At 46.1% G+C, this 22,823-nt stretch overlaps 1 protein-coding gene across 1 annotated transcript in view; it reads right to left on the bottom strand.

Annotated features, from left to right (window-relative positions):
* Positions 1-22,823, bottom strand: part of LOC128689850 (carbonic anhydrase-related protein 10-like) — a 284,325-nt gene that overhangs the window by 161,742 nt on the left and 99,760 nt on the right. The window contains exon 2 of the mRNA XM_070087551.1: positions 17,358-20,821. Within this exon, the coding sequence (XP_069943652.1) occupies positions 17,358-17,433 (76 nt within the window). The 5' untranslated portion in view covers positions 17,434-20,821. The remainder of the gene's footprint in view (positions 1-17,357; positions 20,822-22,823) is intronic.

Below are 22,823 nucleotides of genomic sequence, written 5' to 3' on the forward strand. Positions count from 1 at the left end.
ATAGACCCAGGGGCTAGGTGATACCAGTGTTGGTAGACCCAGGGGCTAGGTGGTACCAGTGTTGGTAGACCCAGGGGCTAGATGGTGCCAGTGTTGGTAGGCCCAGGGGCTAGGTGGTACCAGTGTTGGTAGACCCAGGGGCTAGATGGTGGCAGTGTTGGTAGGCCCAGGGGCTAGGTGGTACCAGTGTTGGCAGACCCAGGGGCTAGGTGGTACCAGTGTTGGTAGACCCAGGGGCTAGTTGGTACCAGTGTTGGTAGACCCAGGGGCTAGGTGGAACCAGTGTTGGTAGACCCACGGGCTAGGTGGTGCCAGTGTTGGTAGACCCAGGGGCTAGGTGGTACCAGTGTTGGTAGACCCAGGGGCTAGGTGGTGCCAGTGTTGGTAGACCCATGGGCTGGGTGGTACCAGTGTTGGTAGACCCAGGGGCTAGGTGATACCAGTGTTGGTAGACCCAGGGGCTAGGTGGTACCAGTGTTGGTAGACCCAGGGACTAGGTGGTGCCAGTGTTGGTAGACCCAGGGGCTAGGTGGTACCAGTGTTGGTAGACCCTGGGGATACGGGGTGCCAGTGTTGGTAGACCCAGGGGCTGGGTGGTACCAGTGTTGGTAGACGCAGGGGCTAGGTGGTAACAGTGTTGGTAGACCTAGGGGCTAGGTGGTACCAGTGTTTGTAGACCCAGGGGCTAGGTGGTACCAGTGTTGGTAGACCCAGGGGCTAGATGGTGGCAGTGTTGGTAGACCCAGGGGCTAGGTGGTTCCAGTGTTGGTAGACTCAGGGGCTAATTGGTACCAGTGTTGGTAGGCCCAGGGGCTAGGTGGTACCAGTGTTGGCAGACCCAGGGGCTAGGTGGTACCAGTGTTGCTAGACCCAGGGGCTAGTTGGTGCCAGTGTTGGTAGACCCAGAAGCTAGGTGGTACCAGTGTTGGTAGACCCAGGGGCTAGGTGGTGCCAGTGATGGTAGACCCAGGGGCTAGGTGGTACCAGTGTTGGTAGACCCAGGGGCTAGGTGGTGCCAGTGTTGGTAGACCCAGGGGCTGGGTGGTACCAGTGTTGGTAGACCCAGGGGCTAGGTGGTACCAGTGTTGGTAGACCCAGAGGCTAGGTGGTACCAGTGTTGGTAGACCCAGGGGCTAGGTGGTACCAGTGTTGGTAGACTCAGGGGCTAATTGGTACCAGCGTTGGTAGACCCAGGGGCTAGGTGGTACCAGTGTTGGTAGACCCAGGGGCTAGGTGGTACCCGTGCTGGTAGACCCAGGGGCTAGGTGGTACCAGTGTTGGTAGACCCAGGGGCTAGGTAGTACGAGTGTTGGTAGACCCAGGGGATAGGTGGTATCAGTGTTGGTAGATCCAGGGGCTAGGTGGTACCAGTGATGGTAGACGAAAGGGCTAGCTGGTACCAGTGTTGGTAGACCCAGGAGCTAGGTGGAACCAGTGTTGGTAGACCCAGGAGGTAGGTGGTACCAGTGTTATTAGACCCAGGGGCTAGGTGGTGCCAGTATTGGTACACCCAGAAGCTTGGTGGTACCAGTGTTGGTAGACCCAGGGGCTAGGTGGTACCAGTGTTGGTAGACCCAAGGGCTAGCTGGTACCAGTATTGGTAGACCCAGGAGCTAGGTGGTACTAGTGTTGGTGGACCCAGAGGCTAGATGGTACCAATGTTGGTAGACCCTGGGGCTAGGTGGTGCCATTTTCAGTAGAACTAGGGGCTAGGTGGTAGCAGTATTGGTAGACCCAGGGGCTAGGAGGTACCAGTGTTGGTAGACCCAGGGGTTATGTGGTACCAGTGTTGCCAAAACCAGAGGCTAGATGTTTCTAGTGTTGGTAGACCCAGGGGCTAGGTGGTATCCGTGTTGGTAGAACGAGGGGCTAGGTAGCACCAGTGTTGTTAGACCCAGGGGCTAGCTGGTAGTTGTGTTGTTAGAACCAGGGTCTAGGTGGTACCAGTGTTGGTAGAGCCAGGGGCTAGCTGGTACTTGTGTTGTTAGAACCAGGGGCTAGCTGGTACTTGTGTTGTTAGAACCAGGAGCTAGCTGGTACTTGTGTTGTTAGAACCAGGGGTTAGGTGGTAATATCACTCACCATAAAAACACCCCCCCTTTCACACATGAAAAAACACAACACACGCACACACGATAATGCTCTTGGAGCAGGGAGAGAGTGGACCCATAGTGACCAGCAAAGAGGCGGGGCCAAGAGCTATGAATCGACCCCTGAAACCACAAGAAGGTGAGTACAAGTAAGTGAGCACACACACACTCACTCACACACACACACACACACACACACACACACACACACACACACACACACACACACACACACACACACACACACACACAATTGGAAGCTGAAGACTCAGACGAGTCACAGGGATGTTAGGAAGTATTTCTTAAGTCATAGAGTCGTCAGGATGTGGAAGAGCCTAGCGAGTGACGTAGTGGAGGCAGGAACCATACATAGCTTTAAGACGAGGTATGACAAAGCTCAGGAAGCAGTGAGAGAGAGGACCTAGTAACGATCAGTGTAGAGGCGGGGCCAGGAGCTGAGTCTCGACCCCAGCAACCACAATTAGGTGAGTGCACACACACACACACACAGACACACACACACACAGACACACATACACACATACACACACACACACACACACACACACACACACACACACACACACACACACACACACACACACACACACACACACACACACACACACACATCATGGTTTCAGGGACGGGAAATCCTGTGTCACAAACCGACTGGAGCTCTATGACAAAGTGACAGCAGTAAGACAAGAGAGAGAGGGGTGGGTGGACTGCATATTCTTGAACTGCAAGAAGGCGTTTGACACTGTTCCACACAAGGGATTAGTGCAAAAAATGGAGAACCAAGCAGGGATAACAGGGAAGGCACTAAAATGGATCAGGGAATACTTGTCAGGAAGACAGCAGCGAGTCATGGTACGTGGCGAGGTGTCAGAGTGGGCACCTGTGACCAGCGGGGTCCCACAGCGGTCAGTCCTAGGACTAGTGCTGTTTCTGGTATTTTGTGAATGTCATGACTCTGAGGTGTCCCTGTTTGCAGATGACGTAAGTTGATGAGAAGAATTCACTCGATCGAAGACCAGGCAGAACTACAAAGGGATCTGGACAGGCTGCAGACCTGGTCCAGCAACTGGCTCCTTGAGTTCAGTCCCACCAAGTGCAAAGTCATGAAGATTGTGGAAGGGCAAAGAAGACTGCAGACGGAGTACAGTCTAGGGGGCCAGAGACTACAAACATCACTCAATGAAAAAGATCTTAGGGTGAGTATAGCACCAGGCACATCTGAAGCGCACATCAACCAAATAACGGCTGCAGCATATGGGCGCCTAGCAAACCTCAGAACAGCATTCCGACACCTTAATAAGGAATCGTTCAGGACCCTGTACACCGTGTACGTTAGTCCCATATTGGAGTATGCGGCACCAGTTTGGAACCCACACCTAGCCAAGCACGTAAAGAAACTAGAGAAAGTGCAAAGGTTTGCAACAAGACTAGTCCCAGAGCTGACGACACTGGAGGACAGGAAAGATAGGGGGGACATGATAACGAATTACAAAATACTGAGAGGAATTGACAAGGTGGACAAAGACAGGATGTTCCAGAGAAGGGACACAGCAACAAGGGGACACAGTTGGAAGCTGAAGACACAGATGAATCACAGGGATGTTAGGAAGTATTTCTTCAGCCACAGAGTAGTCAGGAAGTGGAATAGTTTGGGAAGGGATGTAGTGGAGGCAGAATCTATACATAGCTTTAAGTAGAGGTATGATAAAGCTCACGGTTCAGTAAGAGTGACCTAGTAGCGACCAGTGAAGAGGCGGTGCCAGGAGCTCGGACTCGACCCCTGCAACCTCAACTAGGTGAGTACACACACACACACACACACACACACACACACACAAACACAGACAGCGGAGAAGAAAGTGATTACATAGCGGGAACGTTTCACTCTGGAGGTCCCAAGGTGGTAATAACAGTGATGTATAACCCACCACAGAACAGCAGGAGGCCAAGGCAAGAGTACGACGAGAGCAATAGAGCGATGGTTGACACACTGGCTAGAGTGGCCAGAAGAGCTCATGCATGCAGGACAAAGCACCTGATCATGGGTGACTTTAACCACAAGGAGATCGATTGGGAGAACTTGGACCATTATGGGGGCCAAGATACATGGAGGGCTAAGATGATGGAGGTTGTACTGGAAAACTTCATGTACCAACACGTAGGGGACACTACAAGAGAGAGAGGAGAGGATGAACCAGCAAGGCTGGATTTAGTATTCACCTTGAGCAGTGCAGATATCGAGGACATCACATATGAATGACCCCTTGGGGCCAGTGACCATGTGGTTTTAAGCTTCGAATACACAGTAGAGCTACAAGTAGAGGGAGAAGCAGGAAGGCCAGGACGAATGAAGCCAAACTACAAGAAAGGGGACTACACAGGAATGAGGAACTTCCTGAACGGGGTTCAGTGGGACAGAGAACTGGCAGGGAAGCCAGTTAATGAGATGATGGAATATGTAGCAACAAAATGCAAGGAGGCCGAGGAGAGGTTTGTACCCAAGGGTAACGGGAATAATGAAAAAGCCAGGATGAGCCCATGGTTTACCCAAAGGTGCAAGGAGGCAAAAACCAAGTGTGCTAGGGAATGGAAAAAATATAGAAGGCAAAGGACCCAGGAGAATAAGGAGAGCAGTCGTAGAGCCAGAAACGAATATGCACAGATAAGAAGGGAGGCCCAAAGACAATATGAAAATGACATAGCAGCGAAAGCCAAATCTGACCCGAAACTGTTGTACAGCCACATCAGGAGGAAAACAACAGTCAAGGACCAGGTAATCAGGCTAAGGAAGGAAGGAGGAGAGACAACAAGAAATGACCGTGAAGTATGTGAGGAACTCAACAAGAGATTCAAAGAAGTGTTCACAGAGGAGACAGAAGGGGCTCCAGAAAGATTGAGAGGTGGGGCACACCACCATGTGCTGGACATAGTGCACACAACCGAGGAAGAAGTGAAGCGGCTTCTGAGTGAGCTAGATACCTCAAAGGCAATGGGGCCAGATAACATCTCCCCATGGGTATTGAGAGAGGGAGCAGGAGCGCTATGTGTACCCCTAACAACAATATTCAATACATCTATCGAAACAGGGAGATTGCCTGAGGCATGGAAGACAGCAAATGTAGTCCCAATCTTTAAAAAAGGAGACAGACATGAAGCATTAAACTACAGACCAGTGTCACTGACATGTATAGTATGCAAAATCATGGAGAAGATTATCAGGAGAAGAGTGGTGGAACACCTGGAAAGGAATGATCTCATCAACAGCACCCAACATGGTTTCAGGGACGGGAAATCCTGTGTCACAAACCTACTGGAGTTCTATGACATGGTGACAGCAGTAAGACAAGAGAGAGAGGGGTGGGTGGATTGCATATTCTTGGACTGCAAGAAGGCGTTTGACACAGTTCCACACAAGAGATTGGTGCAAAAACTGGAGGACCAAGCAGGGATAACAGGGAAGGCACTACAATGGATCAGGGAATACTTGTAAGGAAGACAGCAGCGAGTCATGGTACGTGGCGAGGTGTCAGAGTGGGCACCTGTGACCAGCTGGGTCCCACAGGGGTCAGTCCTAGGACCAGTGCTGTTTCTGGTATTTGTGAATAACATGACGGAAGGAATAGACTCTGAGGTGTCCCTGTTTGCAGATGACGTGAAGTTGATGAGAAGAATTCACTCGATCGAAGACCAGGCAGAACTACAAAGGGATCTGGACAGGCTGCAGACCTGGTCCAGCAATTGGCTCCTGGAGTTTAATCCCACCAAGTGCAAAGTCATGAAGATTGGGGAAGGGCAAAGAAGACCGCAGACGGAGTACAGACTAGGGGGCCAGAGACTACAAACCTCACTCAAGGAAAAAGATCTTGGGGTTAGTATAACACGAGGCACATCTCCTGAAGCGCACATCAACCAAATAACTGCTGCAGCATATGGGCGCCTAGCAAACCTCAGAAAAGCATTCCGACATCTTAATAAGGAATCATTCAGGACCCTGTACACCGTGTACGTTAGGCCCATATTGGAGTATGCGGCACCAGTTTGGAACCCACACCTAGCCAAGCACGTAAAGAAATTATAGAAAGTGCAAAGGTTTGCAACAAGACTTGTCCCAGAGCTAAGAGGTATGTCCTACGAGGAGAGGTTAAGGGAAATCATCCTGACGACACTGGAGAACAGGAGAGATAGGGAGGACATGATAGCGACATACAAAATACGGAGAGGAATTGACAAGGTGGACAAAGACAGGATGTTCCAGAGATTGGACACAGTAACAAGGGGACACAGTTGGAAGTTGAAGACGCAGATGAATCACAGGGATGTTAGGAAGTATTTCTTCAGCCACAGAGTAGTCAGTAAGTGGAATAGTTTGGGAAGCGATGTAGTGGAGGCAGGATCCATACCTTACTTTAAGCAGAGGTATGATAAAGCTCACGGTTCAGGGAGAGTGACCTAGTAGCGATCAGTGAAGAGGCGGGGCCAGGAGCTCGGACTCGACCCCCGCAACCTCAACTAGGTGAGTACAACTAGGTGAGTACACATACACACACACACACACACACACACACACACACACACACAGTGAAAAATCCCCAGACATCATATCAGTCACAGAAACAAAACTCGCTGAGACAATAACAGACACAATCTTCCCAACAGGATATCAGATCCTGAGGAAAGATAGAAGGAGTAGAGGGGGAGGAGGGGTTGCACTGCTCATAAAACACCGATGGGGATTTGAGGAAATGGAAGGCATGGACATGATTGGAGAAAGAGACTACATTGTAGGTACAATTCAGTCCGGAGAACATAAAGTAGTCATTGGAGTGATGTATAACCCACCACAGAACTGCAGGAGGCCAAGAGAGGAGTACGAAGAAAACAACAGGGTGATGGTGGACACACTGGCTGAGGTGGCAAGAAGAGCTCACTCGAGCAGAGCAAAGTTACTGGTAATGGGCGATTTCAACCACAGGGAGATCGACTGGGAAAACCTGGAGCCACATGGGGGTCCCGAAACATGGAGAGCCAAGATGATGGATGTGGTACTTGAAAACCTCATGCATCAACATGTCAGGGACACAACCAGAGAGAGAGGGGAGGATGAGCCAGCAAGACTGGATCTTGTGTTCACCCTGAGCAGTTCAGACATTGAGGACATCACTTACGAGAGGCCCCTTGGAGCTAGCGATCATGTGGTTCTGAGTTTTGACTATATAGTAGAGTTACAAGTGGAGAAGGTAACAGGAACTGAAGGGGACAGGCCAAACTATAAAAGGGGGGGCTACACAGGTATGAGAAATTTCCTGCAGGAGGTTCAGTGGGACAGAGAAATGGTAGGAAAATCAGTAAACGAGATGATGGAATATGTGGCAACAAAGTGCAAGGAGGCAGAGGAAAGTTTTGTTCCCAAGGGAAACAGAAATAATAGGAAGACCAAAACGAGTCCTTGGTTTACCCGAAGGTGTAGGGAGGCAAAAACTAAGTGCAACAGAGAATGGAAAAGGTACAGGAGACATAGGACCCAGGAAACCAAGGAGATTAGTAGAAGAGCCAGAAACGAGTATGCACAGATAAGGAGGGAGGCCCAGCGACAGTATGAAAACGACATAGCATCGAAAGTCAAATCTGACCCGAAACTGCTGTATAGCCACATTAGGAGGAAGACAACAGTCAAGGACCAGGTGATAAGGCTGAGGAAAGAAGGTGGAGAACTCACAAGAAACGATCAAGAGGTATATGAGGAGCTCAACACGAGATTTAAGGAAGTATTTACAGTAGAGACAGGAAGGACTCTGGGGGGACAGACCAGATGGGGACACCAGCAAGGAATACACCAACAAGTGTTGGACGACATACATACAGATGAGGAGGAGGTGAAGAAACTGCTAAGGGACATCGATACCTCAAAGGCAATGGGACCGGACAGCATCTCCCCGTGGGTCCTTAGAGAGGGAGCAGATATGTTGTGCGTGCCACTTACCACAATCTTCAACACATCCCTGGAAACTGGGCAACTACCTGAGGTATGGAAGACGGCAAATGTAGTTCCCATTTTTAAAAAAGGAGACAGAAAAGAGGCACTAAACTATAGACCTGTGTCATTGACGTGTATAGTATGCAAAATTATGGAGAAGATTATCAGGAGGAGAGTGGTGGAGCACCTGGAACGGAACAGGAGCATAAATGCCAACCAGCACGGATTCACGGAAGGCAAATCCTGTGTCACAAACCTTCTGGAGTTTTATGATAAAATAACGGAAGTAAGACAAGAGAGAGAGGGGTGGGTTGATTGCATCTTCTTGGACTGCAAGAAGGCCTTTGACACAGTTCCTCACAAGAGATTAGTGCAGAAGCTAGAGCATCAGGCGCATATAACAGGAAGGGCACTGCAATGGATCAGAGAATACCTGACAGGGAGGCAACAACGAGTCATGGTACGTAATGATGTATCACAGTGGGCACCTGTGACGAGCGGGGTCCCACAGGGGTCGGTCCTAGGACCAGTGCTATTTTTGGTATATGTGAACGACATGACGGAAGGATTAGACTCAGAAGTGTCCCTGTTTGCAGATGATGTGAAGTTAATGAGGAGAATTAAATCTGATGAGGACCAGGCAGGACTTCAAAGAGACCTGGACAGACTGGACACCTGGTCCAGCAAATGGCTTCTCGAATTTAATCCTGCCAAATGCAAAGTCATGAAGATAGGGGAAGGGCACAGAAGACCACAGACAGAGTATAGGCTAGGTGGCCAAAGACTGCAAACCTCACTCAAGGAGAAAGATCTTGGGGTGAGTATAACACCGAGCATGTCTCCGGAAGCACACATCAATCAGATAACTGCTGCAGCATATGGGCGCCTGGCAAACCTGAGAACAGCATTCCGATACCTTAGTAAGGAATCGTTCAAGACACTGTACACCGTGTATGTCAGGCCCATACTGGAGTATGCAGCACCTGTTTGGAACCCGCACTTGATAAAGCACGTCAAGAAACTAGAGAAAGTACAAAGGTTTGCCACAAGGTTAGTTCCAGAGCTAAGGGGAATGTCCTATGAAGAAAGATTAAGGGAAATCGGCCTGACGACACTGGAGGACAGGAGGGTCAGGGGAGACATGATAACGACATATAAAATACTGCGTGGAATAGACAAGGTGGACAAAGACAGGATGTTCCAGGGAGGGGACACAGAAACAAGAGGCCACAATTGGAAGTTGAAGACACAAATGAGTCAGAGAGATAGTAGGAAGTATTTCTTCAGTCATAGAGTTGTAAGGCAGTGGAATAGCCTAGAAAATGACGTAGTGGAGGCAGGAACCATACACAGTTTTAAGACGAGGTTTGATAAAGCTCATGGAGCGGGGAGAGAGAGGGCCTAGTAGCAACCGGTGAAGAGGCGGGGCCAGGAGCTAGGACTCGACCCCTGCAACCACAAATAGGTGAGTACACACACACACACACACACACACACACACACGTACGTGGGTCTGTAAATTATTTACAACATTCAGAAAAGTCTTATCGTGTCAGAGTAAAATATCCTCATGACTTATAAATAAGTTATGAGGGACACACGCTTGTTAAGTTCTGCAATTTTAGCACTTTCAACCTGGCACCAATAAACCAGTGTTGCAAAGAGTTCACCATATAATATTTCCATTTACGAATCAGTTATATATATATATATATATATATATATATATATATATATATATATATATATATATATATATATATATATATATATATATATATATATATATATATATATATATATATATATATATATATATATATATATATATATATATATATATATATATATATATATATATATATATATATATATATATATATATATATATATATATATATATGCAAAACAACCACTCTGAAAGAATAGAGAAATTCCAAGCGCTTTCGTGACTACTCACATTATCAAGGAACTATTAGTTCCTTGATAATGTGAGTAGTCACGAAAGCGCTTGGAATTTCTCTATTCTTTCAGAGTGGTTGTTTTGCATATTTTGAAATCACCTGTTTACTGTGATCTTATTGCATATATATATATATATATATATATATATATATATATATATATATATATATATATATATATATATATATATATATATATATATATATATATATATATATATATATATATATATATATATAAATAAATGGGGTCCACCTCTGGTGTAAATTGTGGGACCCATAGCCTCGGAGAAGTGGATAAAAAGGCTTCAAGGAAGAATATTTGGATTTCTTCCTGAAGCCGTTTGAATATTCCACTTCCCCTTCCACCCCATCTTTTCATTCGTTTTTACCAATAGTTATATTTTATTACATAATATGGTACAAAAGATTTAAGAGATACATTGTTGATATAAAGATGGCATATACAGTACATAAGTTGTGAGAGATATATAGTACATATTGTTACGTGTTTGACATTGATTATAACGCGAAAATCTCATCCAGCTCCTCAGAACTGGGGCGCGTGCCCAAAATACAGCAGGCATTACCCCTCTGAACAGCAGCGCTGAGTCACTGGAACAGAAAACTAGCTGCCCTGGGATACTTAGTTACCCTGATGAGTCTTTTGCCTAGTTGTTTTTTAGTTTAATATGTTTATTATGCACCCCATACCCATCCTGTGGGCGGTAGTCAAAAGATTACAGAGGTACATAATTGGTCCAGGGACTGGACTCCAAAGTTTTGATAGCTGAGCAAGTTACAGAGGTAATGAACTCACAATTTACAAAGGTAATGAACTCACAATTTACAAAGGTAATGAACTCACAATTTACAAAGGTAATGAACTCCAGGTAAGTCTGGTCACAATCATGACAAGTTACAAAGGTATTTACAGATTACAGAGGTACGTAATGGGTCCAGGGACTGGGCCCCCAAAGTTTTGATAGCTGAACTAGGTACAAAGGTAATGAGCTCACAAGTTACAAAGGTAATGAATTCTGTAGAATGGTTACTTACGTTTATACTTTGGCTACAATCATGAACAAATTATAGAGTAATGAGCAATTCACACTTCCACACCCGGTCACAACTGTAATGAGTTATTGGTGCAAATATTGATTGTTGAGTCACACACACCACACACACACACACACACACACACACACACACACACACACACATTGTAACAGGTATGGTTTTTACACGACTTATGATTATTATGAAAGTCATTTGGATTTAGAGTAGTAGGAGGTTTCAGAGGCGGCTCTAAGAAGTTCTGAATACTGCTCACAAGGTCATTGTTAAAAGTCTCGACAGAGGTACACTCAGGAATTATACCAGTCAGTCACATGTGCAACAAAGTCATCATGTTGATCAGGGGAAACATTAAGACGTTTCCGTTTGAATATCCCACCAGGAAGGATAGTATTACCAATATCTAGGGAGGTTAGCCTTGGGAAATGATCAGACGCTATATCTGTTACAATGGAAGACTCACAGCTGGCAGAAGTAATGTTGAAGCCCAGGCACAGATCAAGGACACCTCCATAGATATGTGTGGTTTCAAGGTCACCTACAATTTGCACATTATCATGACTGTTTAAGAGTGACAACAGTTGATTGCCATTACGATTACCAAACTGAGAGTTTCCAATTCTTTTGTGTCTTGCATTATAATCACCAATAATGAGAGTAGGTTCAGACTGAGCACAAGTTGGGAGCTCCAAGTAATTAAACTTATCAGCAGGAGCGTACAAGTTAAATATGTTGAGAGCAGAGTTCCCAATATAAATCCTAACACCGTGATATTGTAGCCCCTCTGTTTTCTTATGTGCAAGAAGTTGATGGGGAAGTGATTTTTTAATATATAGAACACAAAAATTAGTAGATTTGAGGTTATATGCAACAAACGATGGCAATTTAGGGGGTTGGGATTTTTCAGGGACTCTGCACTCTTGTAGACACACAATATCAATGGATTCAGTGGTTACTTTATGATGCAGGTCAGAAAATCTTTTTCTAAGTGACGCAATATTCCAACTTAAAATGGATAGTTTATACGAGTTTGGTTCCATTATAAAAGTCCAGGGATAGAATTCAATTTCTTAGCAAAATGAAAAAACTTACTAAATAACAAACAGACATAATCAATATAAATATCATCAGTATTATCCTTATCCATGAGTCTCCTAAGTGCACTTCCATTTGTGAGACCTCTTGGGAGTCTTTGTACACAGAGGTCACTGCGCTCTTTGTCTGTGAATGTATGGAAGGTGACAATATCCCTCGCACTCACCTCTCCGCTTTTATTACACTCATCACTATCATCACATGTATCACTTCCCTCATCATTATGACCAGTGATACATACACCATTATCAACAACCGGGTCATCTCCACACTCAGTATCTATCAATACATTACACTTATCAGGTTAACTATCATGATGGTCTTCACTGCCCTTATTATCTTCACTGTGATTGTAAACACCACTAGCAGATTCATCATTTTTGTAATTATTAACACCACTGCAATCATCAGTTTGTTCATCATCACCACACTCATTTTCATAATGGCTGACAGTCTGTGGGTTGACGTACTCATTTGCAACCTCTGTTTTTCCTCGTGGTGCTCAAGTTGTTGTTTCAAACACCATTGTTGCTTCTCCAGTACTGTTATGCGCAGCTGCATGTTGTGTACCACCTCTAGGTCCTTAAGGAACTTAGATGCACTCTTTCTCCCATGAGCCAAGGGTCTCTGAGCCTATGGGAACAAACATATAATGATGGGCAAATTCTCCATATTTTCTAGACTTTTGGGACTCCCTGAAGCAGAAATCTTCCCTATGAGGATAGACTGAGGGCCCTGAATCTGCACTCTCTCGAAAGGCGTAGAATTAGGGAGATATGATTGAGGTGTATAAATGGAAAACAGGAAAAAATGGGATGTAAATAGCGTGCTAAAACTATCTAGCCTATACAGGACTAGCAGCAATGGTTTTAAGCTGGGAAAATTCAGATTCAGGAAGTATATAGGAAATCACTGGTTTGGTTATAGAGTTGTGGATGAGTGGAACAAACTCCCGAGTATCGTCATAGACACTAAGACTTTGTGTAGTTTTAAAAATAGGTTAGATAATTACATGAGTGGGTGTGGGTGGGTGTGAGTTGGACCTGACTTGCTGGTGCTACTGGGTCAGATACCGTGCTCCTTCCTTAAGTGGAGGTGACCTGACTGGGTGGGCCATTGGTCATAGCCGGGGGTTGACATATATATATATATATATATATATATATATATATATATATATATATATATATATATATATATATATATACGAAACAAGAGCAGTACCACCACTTGTTTGACAACTTCCGATTGCGGTTCTTTGTGTTCCATCGACAACTTTCTCAGAAGCCAAAGTTGCTGGTGCAATAAAAGTCTGGGGCTAAAGTCCACTCTAAGAGACGCAGTTTGCAGTCTCTTCAGGTCCCTCTCCACACAATTTAGTCTTTTCAGGCCCCTCTCCACACAATTCAATCTTTTCAGGTCCCTCTACACACAATTCATTCTCGCTTCACACAATTCAATCTCTCCGCGTCTCTCTCCACATAATTCAGCCTCTCCAGGTCCCCTTCCACACAATTCAGTCTCTTCCGGTCCCCCTCGACACAATTCAGTCTCTTCAGGTTACCTTCCACACAATTCAGTCTCCCCAAGTCTACCCTCCATACAATTCAGTCTCTCCATGTCCCCCTTCACACAATTCAGTCTTTCCAGGTCTACCCTCCACACAATTCAGTCTCTCCATGTCCCCCTCCTCACAATTCAGTCTTCCCAGGTCTACCCTCCACACAATTCAGTCTCTCCATGTCCCCCTTCACACAATTTCCGCTTAATACGACAGTTTCCGCTTTGCCCTGCAACTCTTCCTGCTGACAAGTGTAGCAGAGAGCGTGGGGATACCCACGCTGTTAGGTACTACAGTGTCTTTCCCTCTGCCAGACGTAGTCGAGTGTTATTCCGTTTATGTACGTTATTTTGGGTTGTTTTTGAGTATGTTTTGGTTAATATACGTTAAGTTAAGGTGATGAGTATTGAGGTTGATCTGGCAGAGGGAAGGTCTCTCGAGGGAATGTGTTGATAATGCGTCAACACCTTCCTCGCCAACACCAGCCTCGCCAACACCAGCCTCGCCAACACCTTCCTCGCCAACACCTGCCTCGCCAACATCTGCCTCGCCAACACCTGCCTCGCCAACACCTGCCTCGCCAACATCATACAAATCAGTATGAAAGGGGCCAGATACAGTGAAAACTAAGACCCTGGTCTGGGACCTGTCTTAGGGGGCGCTGACCCTCGGAGCACTCCAGGTAATCTTCCAGGGACACCTTCAGGTCGGCTTCCAGGTAGACTCTTGATATCTGACTTCTGTTAGCTGTACGCTAGGAAGCTTAAACACTGTAAATTACTTACAGACGACATTTACATCGTGTAAATAAGTTACTAGTATACTTCCATCACATTCCCTTTGGTGTAGCTCCTTCATTATCCTCTCCCACCCTCCTGGACTACCTCCTTCTTCCATCACTTTCTCCTCCCTCCCTCCAGCACTACCTCCTCTCTCCCTGCAACACTACCATCTCTCTCCCTGCAACACTACCACCTCCCTCCTTGCAACACTACCTCGTCCCTCCCTGCAACACTACCTCCTTCCTCCCTGCAACACTATCTCCTCCCTCCCTGCAACACTACCTCCTCCCTTCCTGCAACACTACCTCCTCCCTACCTGCAACTCTACCTCCTCCGTACCTGCAACACTACCTCCTCCCTCCCTGCAACACTATCTCCTCCCTCCCTGCAACACTACGTCCTCCCTCCCTGCAACACTACCTCCTCCCTCCCTGCAACACTACCTCCCCACTACCTGCAACACTACCTCCTCCCTCCCTGCAACACTACCTCTTCCCTACCTGCAACACTACCTCCTCCCTCCCTGCAACACTATCTCCTCCCTCCCTGCAACACTACCTCCTCCCTCCCTGCAACACTACCTCCTCCCTCCCTGCAACACTACCTCCCCCTACCTGCAACACTACCTCCTCCCTCCCTGCAACACTACCTCTTCCCTACCTGCAACACTATCTCCTCCCTCCCTGCAACACTACTTCCTCCCTCCCTGCAACACTACCTCTTCCCTCCCTGAAACACTACCTCCTCCCTCCCTCCATCACTACCTCCTCCCTCCCTGCAACACTATATCCTCCCTACCTGTAACACTATCTCCTTCCTGACTGCAAAACTACCTCCTCCCTCCCTGCAACACTATATCCTCCCTACCTGTAACACTATCTCCTTCCTGACTGCAACACTACCTCCTCCCTCCCTGCAACACTATATCCTCCCTACCTGTAACACTATCTCCTTCCTGACTGCAACACTACCTCCTCCCTCCCTGCAACACTTCCTCCTTCCCCCCTGCAACACTACCTCCTCCCTCCCTCCATCACTACCTCCTCCCTCCCTGCAACACTATATCCTCCCTACCTGTAACACTATCTCCTTCCTGACTGCAACACTACTTCCTCCCTCCCTGCAACACTACCTTCCTGCAACACTACCTCCTCCCTCTCTCCATCACTACCTCCTCCCTGACTGCAACACTACCTCCTCCCTCCCTGCAACACTACCTCCTCCCTCCCTCCATCACTACCTCCTCCCTGACTGCAACACTACCTCCTCCCTCCCTGCAACACTACCTCCTCCCTCTCTCCATCACTACCTCCTCCCTGGCTGCAACACTACTTCCTCCCTCCCTGCAACACTACCTCCTCCCTCCCTCCATCACTACCTCCTCCCTCCCTGGAACACTATATTCTCCCTACCTGCAACACTACCTCCTCCCTGACTGCAATACTACCTCCTCCCTTCCTGCAACACTATCTCCTCCCTCCCTCCATCACTACCTCCTCCCTCCCTGCAACACTACCTCCTCCCTCTCTCCATCACTACCTCCTCCCTCCCTGCAACACTACCTCCTCCCTCTCTCCATCACTACCTCCTCCCTCCCTGCAACACTACCTCCTCCCTCTCTCCATCACTACCTCCTCCCTGACTGCAACACTACCTCCTCCCTCCTTCTATCACTATCTCCTCCCTTCCTGCAACACTACCTCCTCCCTCCCTGCAACACTACCTTCTCCCTCCCTCCATCATTACCTCTTCCCTCCCTGCAACACTACCTCCTCCCTCCCTGCAACACTACCTCCCCCCTCTCTGCAACACTACCTCCTCCCTCCCTGCAACACTACCTCGTCCTTGTGAGAGGCAGCTGCAGCACACCCTGTGGTAGGCTGCAGCACACTCTGTGGTAGGCTGCAGCACACCCTGTGGTAGGCTGCAGCACACCCTGTGGTAGACTGCAGCATACCGTGTAGTAGGCTGCAGCACACCCTGTGGTAGACTGCAGCATACCCTGTGGGAGGCAGCTGCAGCATCAGAAGACCTTGTGGTAGACAGCAGCCTCCGACTGGAGCCACCACTATCAGTTGCAACAGACTCAAGTGCAACACCTGGCTATCTTGACTCTAAGACGCATCGCTAGCCAAGAGCTTTCCCAGTTGAACTGATGGCAGTCACGGGCTGGGGAAGGCTCTTCGAGTCAAGGGAGCCAAGTGTTGTAATGGTGCCTAAGTGATCATCTTGTCGTTATTGTAAACCGTTATTGCAATGATAGCACCACGTTGCACCTTACACATGCCAGACACATAGTGAGAGACTACATATGCGCATCTACGATGGTAGGCACACATACTTCTCTACAGCTACGGAAGATCATAATCTATAGTGGCTTCATGTATCATCTTCGTCCCAGAAGATGGAATGTAAAAACGTGGCGAAAAGTGTATATTTCATTTCGTTAAGCAGGTGGGCAGCAGACTCATTAGGGAAATGGCGGGCCCCAAGAGAGGCCAATATCATGTTCCAGCTCCTGAACGTTGCCATCCAGAGAGGCAATACTTGTTGCGTTTTCGGCACACGCAGACACCGAGGGACTGAAACAATCCATTTAAATTTTTTTTAATATAATTCTAGTTAAATAATAAAACAGTTCGCGGCACTGATTGCTTTACCAAGAATTCATTATATTTAAATATGGTTCTTTTCTTTTTTAAAAAATTCTAAACCAAAACAGAGTACAATAAGTCGGTAAAGCTACTTATGCCGCGCCCTGTGCAACAACATTCAGACAAGTTGTCTCCTCACCTGAGCTGGAAGACTGAGTAACCAGGGAGACGAATATCAGGACCATGCAAGTCATCACCTCGGCTGTGGTCGTCATCCTGCAAGGGTTCTTCCCGAGAGCTCCTTCAGGGATGCTCTCACACTCCAACAGCCACTTCTTGTTCTCTCTAGTTCTCCAGTCTTGGCATTCCTACTCACTGCTGCTGATGCCTGTTTTGTACGACAATGTTACTCACTGGTACAATGTTACTTATACAATGTTACTCACTGATACAATGTTACTCACGGGTACAATGTTACCCACTGGTACAATGTTACTGGTACAACTGGTACAATGTTACTGATGGATTGCTATTCACTGGTACAATGTTACTCACTGGTACAATTGGTACAATGTTACTCACTGGTACAATTGGTACAATGTTACTCACTGGTACAATTGGTACAATGTTACTCACTGGTACAATTGGTACAATGTTACTTACTAATGGATTGTTATTCACTGGTACAATGTTACTCAATGATACAATGTTACTTACTGATATAATGTTACTCACTGATGCAATGTTACTTACTGATGCAATGTTACTCACTGGTACAATGTTATTCACTGATACATTGTTACTGGAACAATGTCACTCACTGATACAACGTCACTGGCACAATGTTACTCACTGATACAATGTTACTGGAACAATATTACTCACTGATACAACGTTACTGGTACAATGTTACTCACTGGTAGAATGCTACTGGTACAATGTTACTGGTACAATGTTACTCACTGGTAGAATGTTACTGGTACAATGTTACTAACTGATACAATGTTACTGGTACAATGTTACTCACTGATACAATGTTACTCACTGATACAATGTTACTCACTGGTACAATGTTACTGGTACAATGTTACTCACTGGTATAATGTTACTGGTACAATGTTACTTACTGGTACAATGTTACTGGTGCAATGTTACTCACTGGTATAATGTTACTGGTACAATGTTACTCACTGGTATAATGTTACTGGTACACTGTTACTCACTGGTATAATGTTACTGGTACAATGTTACTCACTGGTACAATGTTACTGGTACAATGTTACTGGTACAATGTTACTGGTACAATGTTACTCACTGGTACAATGTTACTGGTACAATGTTACTCACTGGTATAATGTTACTGGTACAATGTTACTCACTGGTACAATGTTACTGGTACAATGTTACTGGTACATATCCTGCACACTCCTACTACTGTTCACTCGCAAATTGTTTTTTTCAGCTTCCTTGAACTATCTCTTCTAAAACAGTTGTGCATTCTAAACTTTCTTTAATATATCGCTGAAACTATTGTAAGTTTAGTGTTTCAGTTTCTCTGTTCGTCCCTCTGTAATACTGTCCATAAATCACCACATCTTTCAAAAATCACTTCGAAAGAGACGATTTATTATCAGAAATTACGAAAGAGTAATTTGTTCTGCATTTAATGTAAAATTACAATGTTTTTAATGTATATTGCGATGTAATATACATCTGTGTGAATGTGAGACGGTCGGTGTTCACTTCTGTACAAGAGCCACATCTGTTGACATTAAGTTCACAAGTGGTATTTACACATCTGCTATCGCTAGTCGTACAACGTTCGTCCATCACTAAGAAAACAGACTTGAAAACTACCCGTGAGGAGGAATTGTTATTTGGGATTCACATATATTTTATGTTTATGCATCTTCAGTGAATTTTCAAGAGTGGAAAACAAGCGATTTACAAATACGATTTTTGTGTGTTCCATACGATTACTTTCTCACTGTCCAGTGTAAGCCAAAGTTTCTTCTGCCTTTCCACACTGAAGGCTTTATAAGTTACTGTCATGGACGATCGTAAAGAACACGATCATGTATCACACACAGTTTAAAGGACACATTCATGTATCACACATAGTTTAAAGGACACATTCATGTATCATACACAGTTTAAAGGACATCTTCAAGAATCCCACAGTGTTATTAACAACAGCAAAATAACTGCTGAGAGACAGTGTTGGAGGGCATCACAACATTGCATTTGTTGCAAGGTACCTCTCTCTTTTTCGCTCTCTTTTACCACTGAAAAAATACACGAATATGTCTGACAAAACAAATATATACCTAAAATTTTTCTTATACAGGCACTGTTTTAGTCAGTGGGATCATATTTAACATTATGTTGTGGGGAAATCGGGATAATATCTTGCATACCACCTGCTACCTTGGTTTGTTTACCCCACCAGCACTTCTCTTTTGGGAAAATCTCGAGCCTCACTGGAAAGACACACTATCTCTTGATCATCTCCTTCCTCCGGATGCTGTGTGGCTGGAGGCAGCATATCTCACCTAGATGCTGTGTATTTTTCTGTGGCAGCAGAGCGTAGGGTAAGGCAGAGCTCGTGGAGGCTGCAGGGAGTCTCTGGGTAGGCGGGGGTCGTACTTGATCAAGACTCCTCAAGAAAGTCGTAAGAGAGGCAAGGTTCATGAAGACTGTATGAGCAGGTCACTGGTTAGTCAGGGTTGTGCCTGATCATCAAACCTCCACAGCAGGGTCGTTGGTGAGGCAGGTTTACTCCTGGAGACTGCAAGAGCAGGTCGTCATGAAGCCAGAGTCGTTTTAGTGGTTGTGGAGTCTCCAGCAGTGGCCCCAGAATCCTAGTTCACGCACACCTTTCCTTATTACGCGCTCCGCTGGTTTCTCCATCTTATTCTGCGGTTCTTCATTCTTGCCAAGTTTATTTCCTTCGCATTTTCGCCCCCGAGGGCGGTCCATAACGGCTGGTCCGGCGCACGAGGCGCTCTTCCACTCTCTCGCTTGACTCTGACAAGATTTCACGATGATCTGACGATAACCCAGGACCGAAACGTCGTCGAAAATTTCCTCTCCTAAGCGTAGGATTAGTTGTGGATTGTTTCAGCCACTGTATTGTGGGTATGTGTGAATTGTTCCGGCCACGGTATTGTGGGTTATTTATGGATTGTTCCAGCTACGGTATTGTGGGTTATTTGTGGATTGTTCCGGCCACAGTATTGTGGGTTATTTATGGATTGTTCCGGCCACGGTATTGTGGTTTATTTATGGATTGTTCCAACCACAGTATTGTGAGTTAATTGTCGATTGTTACAGCCACGGTATTGTGACTTGCGTTCCTCCGCACTGATCTGCTATTGGTCTAATCTGTCTCTCAATCCCACTACGAAAGATTATATAACAAATTATATTATAGCCTAACGGTATTCTAGACTAACATTTATATTTCCTCTCAACATCCCCTGTATCTCTGTCTTGGTGACAGTGTGACGAGACATCTGGAAAACTGACGGTGAAGGACTCTTGAGTAAAGAGTTGTCGCCGTTTGCTTCCCTGGTGACAACTTGAGGGAGACTTGCAGAGGCAGTTGTCGTCTACGACGGGAAGGGGACGACGCAAGCAGTCGTCTAGTCACGGCTTCACACACTGGAAATACAATTCGACTGATATTATACACAACTTACATGATGATAACATATAATAACATTAAGATAAAAATGAGTTATGTCGAGAAATTGCAGTGAGGAGCTCTTTAAGTCTTGAGAAATCAACCTATAAAGCGTTATTCAGTTTGACTGTTTATCTGTCTGCCTGAAAGTCTGTTTGTCTGTTTATCTCTATCTCTCTCTCTCTCTCTCTCATTTTTTTTACACAGGGTTTAACACACTCTCTTTTTCGCGCAAATTATTTACGAGTTACACATTGCTAAGCAATCCTCGCAGACCGTCAACAACATTCTTAAGAAGTATATAGTCAGCATGTGCATGACAGCGAGCTGTCTTGCGTGCGGACGTACGTCACTTCGCTGTGTTGCTTATGGACGTACATCAATTCGCTGCGTTGAATGCAGGCACGGGAGAGCTTGTTTTGCAGGAACAAGCAACATGTGTTTGAACGAAGCAACATGTGTATGAACGAAGCAACATGTGTATGAACGAAGCAAAATGTTTTCGCACCGCAAATGAGAGAGAGAGAGAGAGAGAGAGAGAGAGAGAGAGAGAGAGAGAGAGAGAGAGAGAGAGTAGTGCCAGAAGTAGTGCCAGTAGTATCAAGGGCTGGCAGGGCGACGTGGTGACTGTATAGTGGATGGTGAACGGAGCGTACTATATATAAGGTGTCCACCAGAATGAGTTACAGTGTGTGTGTGTGTGTGTGTGTGTGTGTGTATTGGTTAATGGAGTTTAAAGCCTATCGACTACACGAGGGTCATTAAGGCTGCACGTAACCTTTTCAACACCTGACAGGAATACTTTAATCCCTAAAATGGGGATTAAATTTAACTCACAACAGTATTCATGCTGAGAAACATACACCTCTCGGTGTATGCTTGAGTGTGTGTGTGTGTGTGTGTGTGTGTGTGTGTGTGTACTCACTCACCTATTTGTACTCACCTATTTGTGGTTGCAGGGGTCGAGTCATAGCTCCTGGCCCCGCCTCTTCGCTGATTGCTACTAGGTCCTCTCTCTCCCTGCCCCATGAGCTTTATCATACCTCGCCTTAAAACTATGTATGGTTCCCGCCTCCACTACTTCACTTTCTAGGCTATTCCACGGCCTGACTACTCTATGACTGAAGAAATACTTCCTAACATCCCTTTGATTCATCTGAGTCTTAAACTTCCAATTGTGACCTCTCTGGAACATCCCGTCTTTGTCCACCTTGTCTATTCCGCGCAGTATTTTTTATGTCGTTATCATGTCTCCCCTGACCCTCCTGTCCTCCAGTGTCGTCAGGCCGATTTCCCTCAACCTTTCTTCGTAGGACAATCCCTGTAGCTCTGGGACTAGTCTTGTTGCAAATCTTTGCACTTTCTCTAATTTCTTGACGTGCTTAACTAGGTGTGGATTTCAAACTGGTGCTGCATACTCCAGTATGGGCCTGACGTAAATGGTATACAGAGTCTTGAACGAATCCTTACTGAGGTATCGGAACGCTATCCGTAGGTTTGCCAGGCGCCCGTATGCTGCAGCAGTTATCTGATTGATGTGCGCCTCAGGAGATATGCTCAGTGTTATACTCATCCCCAGATCTTTTTCTTTGAGTGAGGTTTGCAGTCTTTGGCCATCTAAACTATATTGTGTCTGCTGTCTTCATTGCCCTTCCCCAATCTTCATGACTTTGCATTTGGCAGGGTTAAACTCAAGGAGCCAGTTGCTGGACCAGGCTTGTAGCCTGTCCAGGTCTTTTTGTAGTCCTGCCTGATCCTCATCCGATTTGATTCTTCTCATTAACTTCACATCATCCGCAAACAAGGACACTTCTGAGTCTATCCCTTCCGTTATGTCGTTCACATATACCAAGAACAGCACAGGTCCTAGGACTGACCCCTGTGGAACGCCGCTTGTCACAGGCGCCCACTCTGACACCTCGTCACGTACCATGACTCGTTGTTGCCTCCCTGTCAGGTATTCTCTGATCCATTGCAGTG

The sequence above is a fragment of the Cherax quadricarinatus genome, chromosome 22 (genome assembly GCF_038502225.1).
Source record: "Cherax quadricarinatus isolate ZL_2023a chromosome 22, ASM3850222v1, whole genome shotgun sequence".
NCBI lineage: Eukaryota > Metazoa > Arthropoda > Malacostraca > Decapoda > Parastacidae > Cherax > Cherax quadricarinatus.